Source organism: Setaria viridis, chromosome 5 (assembly GCF_005286985.2).
Source record: "Setaria viridis chromosome 5, Setaria_viridis_v4.0, whole genome shotgun sequence".
NCBI lineage: Eukaryota > Viridiplantae > Streptophyta > Magnoliopsida > Poales > Poaceae > Setaria > Setaria viridis.
Window position 1 is genome coordinate 40,037,315 of NC_048267.2, and position 8,813 is coordinate 40,046,127.

The following is an 8,813-nucleotide window of genomic DNA, read 5'->3' on the forward strand; positions in this document are numbered from 1 at the left end:
GATGCGGGCCGTAAGCCCGTCAATAGTTGCAAATTGGACCGACGCATGGGCCGAGATGCACACAAGAACTGGGCCGAAGCACTCATTTGCACGCTACAAACTGAAAGACCAGAATATCCTGGATGGGCAGCGCCATTCCTCCTCATGAAAACAGTGAATTGATGTGGATAAGAATCAATGGAATTTCCATTTTCAAAAGGGAAAAAAAACATCAACTCGAATTCTTGATGGCTAATCACTGTTCAATGCAACTATAAGTGACCCCTACCACGACCTGTCACACCCGGATGAATTGATCCTCCATATTCCACGTTGTATAATACAGCTATGATATGAGCATGTTTTACCCCAACCAGTACAGCACTCTATGTTTTTACACCACACGACCCGGCAAAACAATTACACCAGAGAGACCCAGGGCTCCGTGGAGCAGCGGTACAAGCCACGCCGCCGCCGCCGCTCAGCTGGCCGATCGCCCCTCATTTCTTCCACATCCCGCTGATCCTCCTCAGCACGTTGCCGTTCTTCCTCGCCGCCGCGTCGTCCTCCAAGTCCTCGCACAGGCCCGCGTACTTGCCGCCCTCCCACGACTCGCTCCGCTCCACGACCTTGCCGTTCCCGCCCTTGCCCACCGTCAGCAGCGCCATGGCCGTCTCCGCGGCCTTCCGCCACTGCTCGGCCTGCACCCGCAGGCGGCGGAGCTCGGTCTCCATCTCCCCTTTCTTCGCCGCCTCCGCCGCGTCGGCCTCCGGCGTCCTCGCCGTCGCGGAGCCCTTCTCGGACTCGTACTGGCGTAGCTCCTGCTTCAGCTGCCCGTTCTCCTGCAGCGCGCCCTGCAGCTGCTCTTTCAGCGCGTCTGCCGACGTGTCCGCTCTCGCCTCGGCCTGCAGCTTCTGGTTCGCGTCCAGGGCGCGCCGTAGCTCGGACTCCTTGTCGAACAGGCTCGCCTTGAGGAAGATGACCTCGGACTTGGCGCTCTCGAGTGCCGCGGCGAGCTTGCCGTGCCGCAGGTCGGATTCAGTCTTTATCTGGTCCATGAGCTCGTACGCGCACTGCGTCTCCACGGTGCTAAGGATCTTCTCTTCTTGATACCTGGCCTCCGCGGCCTCCAACTCCGACCTCAGCTCGGCGGCTTCCGAGCCCGAGCAGTTGCAGCGCTCGCTGGCGGCTCTTGACGACGCCTCGGCGATCTCCTCCTCGAGAGCCTTGGCCTTGGCGCGCGACTCCTCGAGCTCCTTGACCACGAGGCTGAAGGAGTCCATCAGCTTGGAGCCGTCGGTCAGCAGCGAGTCGATCGTAGCCCGGCTCGCCTCCAGCTGCTGCTTGCACTCCTCGTGCATGGCGCGCGCCTGCGCCTCGGCCTCCTCGCTCGCCTTGAGCTTGACCCTGAGCTCGTCGATGGTGGCCAGCGCCTCCACCACGTCCTGCCGGTGGTCGGCGCGCGCCGCGGCGGCGAGCTGCACGCGGAGGCGGTGCACCTCGCCCATGGCCGCGGCCAGCGCGGCCGAGTCCGCGGCGTGCTGCTTCTGCAGGGCCTCCAGCTCCGACTGCCACGACCGGTCGCGCTCCTGCGACAGCCGGCGCAGCTCCAGGAGGCGGGCTTCCTCGGCGGACGAGAGCTCGGCGAGCTGGGCCTCGGAGTTGCGCACCTGCGCGGACGCCGCGGCGGCCTGGGCCCTGGCGTCGTCGGCCTCCTGCAGGGCCCGCTTCCTGGAGACCTCGGAGGAGTGGAGCTGCTCCTTGGCCTTCTTGAGCTCGTCTTGCAGCTGCGACAGCTGGGACTCCAGCTCTGACAGCTTCGTCGTCGGTGGCCTCCTTTTCTGGTGATTTCATTGCATGAAAGGACAAATTAATGCCGACAATATCACTTATGGTAACAGTAGTACTCCTAGAGCTTCATTTGGAGAACAAAAATGGTGGTGATTTGATTTCCACAGTGACACTAGTGTGCTTAACCAATGTAGTGGTGGTTGTGAGAATGCGGCTGGTTGTTCACGTTTTCTAGCCCTTCTCCAGTATCCAGACAAAAACTTAGTTCCTCAAATGTTGGCAATTAGCCAATGATCTTGCTACCAAATACTAGCTGGTAATCCTGATTAGTGTTCTTGTACGAGAAAAAGACCAGCATGATGCCATGATGGCACATTCGAACAGATAACCTACCTATCACAGTGTGCCTAAAATATGCAACTACCTACATAGCCTGCCTACTTTTCTGGGCGTTTGTCAGGATCATAATCAGTGCAGATAGAATAACCACACACCGGTGTCAGTTACGGGTTCCCGGTCCCGAACAAGAGTTTGCGTCAGTTCTATCAGATACGCCTGTTTTGCCGTTGGTTGCAGAGACACGATTGGTAGCAGAACTGGTACCGCTATCTTAATCAACCAGTTTGGTAGTAACACGCGGACGAGCTTCAATTATTTCGAAGGATTTGCTAGCCATTTAATGTCCTGGACCATCTGATTCAGCTGGGTACCTAATACGGCTGCTTTCAGTCCAATTGACAGTTTGCTCCATCGAGTGAGACAGAGCAAGAAGACCCAACTGCTCCTAATTCAGTGAGGGGGTATCAGAGATAGACAGATATAATTCGAGCCGTACTGTCTTATCACATGAACCCATGAGAAATGATATAGAAATTCGACTCATTTAAGCGCAGTTAACAGTCTTTCAAAATCTTGTCACGAACTTAATTGGGCGGTGCTGACACCACCGACGTACTACCAAACAGCAGCAAAGAAGCTTGCTTTATCTTTTCTCCAGGCGAAATTATTGAAACCGCATTCTGAAATGGAAGAACGGCAAAACAGGGGTTCTTATTTTGGCCAGTTACCTCTCTCTCGGCGCTCATCGGCGAGCGGCGGTCGACCTTGAGGCTGAGTCCGGTGGGCGACTCGGCCAGCCTCCCCGTCCGGCCGGCCTTGTTGCTTCCCTGGGAGGACGTCCGAGTGGGGTGTTCCACGGAGCCATTCCTTTGCAGCCAAAAGAAAACAACGGCGTCAGGTTGAATCAGAGGACCTCAAGAATCACACAAAGGCAGGCAAGGCTAGCTCACACTCGAAGCAGCAACATTACCTGGAGCTGTTGCTGCTGGTATACAACTTGAGAAAATGCATTTTGTTCAAGGATAGCATGCTTAGAACAGGGAGGAAATTTCAGCGGCGCTCCTCATGTCAAAAATGCCAAATGCAAGCCAAAAGAAAGGGGAAAACTTTCGCTTTGGGAGACTCCAAAATCCAAATCGAGTAGAACTGATTCAAAGCTCTGATGGGGGAACCAAACTAAAGAGCGCGGTGGATTGTATCTGAAGCCGCCTCCCGCTGAGCAAGGCGGATCGATGCTCCAGCTCAACCCAGATGCAAAGCGGAGAAGCAGCAAGACGCAATGGGGGAGCACAACAAAGAATCCGAGGCCCGGAAAGCGCAAGAGGCCGACAAGAAGAGGAGGGGAGGAGCAACGCCGAGCTGGGACGGGAGCCGAGGAAAGGGGGGCCGCAGCATTAGCTTAACATAATCTCCTCCGCCGCGTAGGCAAGCACGGGCGGGATCAAAAGGGCAGAGGGCGATGACTGATGAGTGATGAGGGAGGGGGGGAGTGCTTTGCTTTACAGATGCGGGTTAGGCAACAAGTGGACCTGCCTGTCCTCCTTGGCTCCGAGCTCAAGAACGGGACAGCCCTTGCGCATGGAGCTATCTGCGAACAGTCACGGTCACATGCGGCACTGATTTGAAAACTTGGTCGCTTCCTCCTCGGCTCCGTGAAAAGATAAAAATAAATGGAAAGGGAGGACAGACAGATGGCGATAAAAGGGGGAAAGCGTAGTTTAGAGCCGCCCAATCGCATAATTCCATCTCACAGCTCGCCGCTGGTAAATTCAGTGCAGCAACCGTGGGTGATCGGAGTCTTTGTTCTTTTTTTATTTGTTATCATTGAGCGATGACCAATGAGTATGAACAGTTCTCCATGAACTTTCGTGAGACGTGTCCAGCCATAGGCTCATAGCTCGTGCGTGCTGAAATAGAACATGGGGGTAATGGCCAAACTGAAGAGTGAAGACCAGATCAGAGAGAGAAACCACGGTGCATATGCAACACATTGACTTGGAGGGGAGAATCTAACATCGCCAGGATTGATGCAGAAGAGAAAATAAACAAAGCATGCATATGCAGCAATCATCAGACGGCACATGGAATTTAGCATGGAAGCGGGATGAAATGAAATGAAATGAGGCAAATGCGACGAACCTTGCCCTGGCCGCCGCCTGCATGGCGATATCTTTATTTCCGGAGCTCAGACTCAGAGCCGCCGCTCTACCACCACGGCTCCAAGAGGAAAGCTGCAAGGGGACAAAACACCAAAGCGGGATCGTCAGCTAGCTCCCGCTCGCCCCGTCATGGACTTGCTGCTAAAGCGGCGCGGCAGGAGAGACAGGGAAGCCAGGCGAGCTATGGAGCTATCTGCAATGGCGACGGCGGAGCTAGCAGCTACCTCTCTCTCTCTCTCTCTCTGTCTGCACCTATCTTCACGCGCGCAAAGGCAAAGCAACTAAATAATGGACAACACGGAGGAATTGGCTGCTGGCTTGCCCGTCTAATCTGGCACTAACTAGTCCTCCAACCACTTAGCCAACGACAGGGACAGCCGTGTGTGGACGGTCTCTATACAAATAGCACCAACTAATTGGCATCCTTAAACCGGGGGACACATGGTGAGCTTCGCCGTGCGCGCAATCCGATTCTTTAAGCTTCGCCACGGGCGCGAAATGGCTAGGCCCTCGTCATGCTCCACGATCGCTGCTACTACAAGTATAGAGCTCTTTAGAGGGAGAGGCCAACACGGGCATGGACATGGATGGCCCGGTCGGCCCCTCGGCGGAGGATAGCGCATTATACGCGCGCCACTACAACCACCAAGCTTAAGGCTGCAGAAAGGTAGGCCTGAAGCAAGCGAGAATCCACCACTCCACGGCTTCCTCTTTTGTTCGCTCTCGATCTCGCTTAGTCTTTCCCCTTACTCAACGCCGCCCCACGCACAAAAGCAGCGGCGCCGCCCGCCCACACACACGCTCGACACCGCGGCCTGGAATCATGCGTGGTGCATAAGTAGTTGGAGTCTTGTTAAGATGGCCAAATTGGCAACCACGCCCCTGGATACGGTAACCTTTTTGTTGATTAACAGAAGCACTACAACAACAGCCGGAAGAAGAGACACGTATTATTGCTGCTGCTATCTTGGGTTTACGTACCTCTGGATAACTAACTCTTGATAGCCACGCCCATGAGCTGGGGTTTCAGATGCGTGGAGACCATGAGACAAAGGCTTGGAGATGATCCAAAGCTTTACAGCTTGTCTGTACCTGGATAGATGAGTAGGTGCTAGACCAGGAAGCTGGTAGTAGGTGCTAGACTTTGACAGGTTAATTTGTGAGAAAAGTGAAACTGGGGATGGCTCCTCCAACGAGGAATGCATGCTGAACCGGATGGCCAAGTAGCTCTGAACTTTTGGACCAGTTCCAAGTTCCAACAGAGAGGTGGCAACGCAAGCAAGCATTCGGGGGCCTCTCTGATTGATTGGTCGACCATGCTTGCATGGCGCAACCGCCCATGATGTGCGATGAGATGAATGCTCAGGATTCAGGACATGGCAAGCGAAAGAAGAAGCAGACTCACCTCACCTCTCCTTACGTCTCTCCTTGCTCTTCCTCGCCGCCTTCATATCATGCTCCGAGACATGGAACTATGGAAGCCATTGCCCGAAGGGGACGGAGGTGTGGATAGGAGTCACCTGCACTTCACAGGCGAAGTAGGATGTCATCTTTTTTAAGTAAGCAGAAAACCAGACAATGTCGTCAGGATCTCTGAGAAGGCTGCAGCAGCGAGACGAAGAACAATCATTTGGGCGCGCTCGGCCTCCCGTGCGAGAAAATCAAATGGGAGCGAGATATCTGGATCCGCACCTGATGATTTTCGGCAATATTTTTTGCCCGGAATTTCAACGCTCGCTGATGTTGCCGTTGCGCTCCCTCAGAGGTCGCTGAATGCTGATCCCGGATAATGACCGACCCCTGTTGTCCACTTGATGACCGATGATGCTTTGTGGAGTACGGCTCAAAGGATGGTAAAGCGTGTAGACGCTGGCACTGCAACACGTCACGTGGCAACGGCGTGATCAAAGCTAAGGCAAGGGCTCCAACGCTCTGCTTCTTGGAGTGTTCTCCGCGATCTACACGTCCCGGATGGCAAATACAGCTACGGCTCCAGATCAAAATCCAAACCAGCAGCAGTTTAATTTCTTCTGTTAGATCTACAGTGTCATTCTTACCACCACAAATTAAGGACCAGCGGATCCACAAGTTTGTGCTCTAGCTGTCTAGCGCTCCGGCGCGCATGCCGGCGATGCCCCACCGGTACGATGCGATCACACGGGTGGGCGACAAGGAGACCGCTCAGAGCAGGGAGCCAGAGCCTCCCCGGCTCGCGTCCGTAACACGACAAGTATCTTACTTCCGAGCGCGCTCGACGCGGACCAATAGTCCACTACTCGTCGTCGCAGGCGCGCGCGACGGTGCAGTGGCTAGCGTACAAGCGATTCGCGCGCGCGCGGGTGCAGCGGCAGCGGCGGCTCATGCCCCGATCGCCCGGGTACGCAGGTAGGCGCCAACGCCGACGCGATCCATCAGCGCGCCTGTGAACCCTGTCGCAGGAGAGTCCCATCGCGCCTGTGACGAGCCATCCTTTCGGAAAAAGCACGCCGGGGCTGGCCGTATCGCTAGTTACAGACGGGCGTGAATCCACGGGTGAATTCCCGAGATGTACCGAGTACCGACCTGAAGTTACATGCGTACGCACCGATCTGCGCTGAAGTTGCCCGGCAAGTGTGCCTGAGCATCGAAGTCCGTGCTTACTGATTCAACATGTCCGAAACGCATTGAGGGCCTGTTTGGTTAGCCTTGCTTATAAATAAGCAACTTATATTTAAGCAAATAAGTTGCTTATGACCCAAACACTCTTGCTTATAGACTTGCTTATAAGTTGCTTTTGCATAAGCAAATAAGCAACTTTTGGGTTGCTTATAGTTGCTTATGGAGCACTTTACTCCTACCCTCATTCTCTCTCCTCTCTCCCCTTTCTCTCTCCTCTCTCCCGTGTGGATTGCCTGGTGCCGCTTCCGCCGGCCGACGGCCGCTCCCGCCCGCCGGCCGCCTCCGCGCCGCCCGTCGCCGCTCCCGCCCGCCCGCCGCCCGCTCGCCGCCCGCCTTCGCGCCGCTCGCCGCCCGCTCCCGCGCCGCCGGCTGGATCTCCCGCCCGGCCGCCCGCTGGATCTCCTTGCTCCTCCTCCCGCGCCGTCGGCTGCTCCCGCCCGCCGCCGCCGCTCCCACCCGCCCGCCTCCGCTCCGCGCGCCCGCCGCCGGCCGCCCGCCACTCGCACCCGCCGCTGCCCAAACCAAGGGGTAGGAGCTGGGCCATTTTCAGGGGTAGAGGAAAATGGATAGCAGGGGCAAATATGTCAATCCTAATCATATAAGCAAACCAAATACCTAGACTTATAAATAAACAACTACAATAAGCAAATAAGCAACTTATTTATAAGCAATCCTAAACCAAACAGGCCCTGAGATCGATTGCGAGTTGAGACGATAATATCCGGAAGCGACTCCGTCTGCCTGGCCGCGGTCTCCATCCTCAGCACAGGATCGCGTCGGCCACGACGCAGCTGCCGGCGGCGGGTACGCGTCGTACTTAACTTGCTTGCCGTTGTATCCACTGCTCGATGGACACCTACATCCAGCTCCGTCCGTCGCCGCCCACCGCCCGCTCGCGCTTGCAGCGCACGAACAAACGCATTCAATACGCCCGCCCCCGCCCCCGCTCGTGGCGTCCGCGATCGCGACGCCGACGCCTCCCCACGCTTTGCTAGCAACCACCGGAGTAATGGAAGAGAGATACGATACGGCCGGCGTGCTGCGTATCACTATCATGCGTATGTGCTCGAGGTCGACGGTCGGCGTCACGTAGAACGTCGACGTCGGGAGCGAGAGGCGGCTTCCATTCGCTGCTGGGTCGGTATCAGACGTCGCGCCCCTGTAGACTCGAGCCCCCGTGCAGCTAGCTCCGTGACGACCAGCCAGTGGGTGTGGGTACAGTGCGTGGCGTCGTCTTTCTACGCAGCTCACTGTATCGGTGAATCGCGCATCGTTTTCGCGAGCCGATCGCCCGTCCGGCCGGGAGAGGCTACGCAGACGGTTCCAGCAGCACATCTGGTTCCAAGTCCGGGCCTTTTCTGACTTGACGTTGCGGTTGCGGTTTTCCGTTCAGACGAGGAAGAAAAACTGGCGCCAGTTTAGTGCAGAGGTGCCGAATGAGTGGTGAAAAGAATGTTCTCACTTAGAGCCGTGAAAGTGAGAATTGTGCTTGGACTGGAAGCATGGATAAGGGGGTGTTTGGGAGACACTGGTTAAACTTTAACCCCTGTCACATCGGATAGGCTAATTACAAAACTAATTGCGCAACCCCTAGGCTAAATCGCGAGACGAATCTATTAAACCTAATTAGTTCATAATTTGACAATGTGATGCTACAGTAACCATTTGCTAATGATGAATTAATTAGGCTTAATAGATTCATCTCGCGATTTAGCTTAGGGTTCTGCTATTAGTTTTGTAATTAGCTTACGTTTAGTCCTCCTAATTAGTATCCGAACATCCGACGTGACAGGTCTAAAGTTTAGCCCTGTCTTCCGAATGCAGCTAAGATATGACAGGTCTAAAGTTTAGCCCTGTCTTCCGAATGCAGCTAAGATAGCCACAAAA

At 55.4% G+C, this 8,813-nt stretch overlaps 1 protein-coding gene across 7 annotated transcripts; it reads right to left on the bottom strand.

The window, feature by feature from the left end:
* Positions 1–288: 288 nt before the first annotated feature.
* Positions 289–6,102, bottom strand: LOC117858030 (interactor of constitutive active ROPs 2, chloroplastic). Of its 7 annotated transcripts, none has more exons than XM_034741003.2 (5): positions 5,961–6,102; positions 5,679–5,788; positions 4,249–4,340; positions 2,838–2,976; positions 289–1,820 (listed from the first exon to the last, which is right to left on the bottom strand). In XM_034741003.2, the coding sequence occupies exons 3-5, from the start codon at positions 4,269–4,271 to the stop codon at positions 480–482; spliced, it is 1,503 nt and encodes a 500-aa protein (XP_034596894.1). In that variant the 5' UTR covers positions 4,272–4,340; positions 5,679–5,788; positions 5,961–6,102; the 3' UTR covers positions 289–479. The 7 variants fall into 7 exon arrangements, with proteins under 7 accessions (XP_034596894.1, XP_034596892.1, XP_072149895.1 ...); XM_034741001.2 differs by having other exon boundaries at positions 5,674–5,788; XM_072293794.1 differs by lacking the exon at positions 5,961–6,102 and having other exon boundaries at positions 5,679–5,898.
* Between the last annotated feature and the right edge of the window lie 2,711 nt (positions 6,103–8,813).

What these genes read in the sequence shown, in the direction of transcription:
- LOC117858030 (XM_034740999.2), bottom strand. Translation starts at nt 3,138, where the DNA reads ATGCTATCCTTGAACAAAATGCATTTTCTCAAGTTGTATACCAGCAGC. An exon ending in ACCAGCAGCAACAGCTCCAG is followed by an intron (nt 2,977 to 3,079) that starts GTAATGTTGCTG and finishes TTGGCTGCAAAG; the next exon opens with GAATGGCTCCGTGGAACACC. An exon ending in CGATGAGCGCCGAGAGAGAG is followed by an intron (nt 1,821 to 2,837) that starts GTAACTGGCCAA and finishes TGAAATCACCAG; the next exon opens with AAAAGGAGGCCACCGACGAC.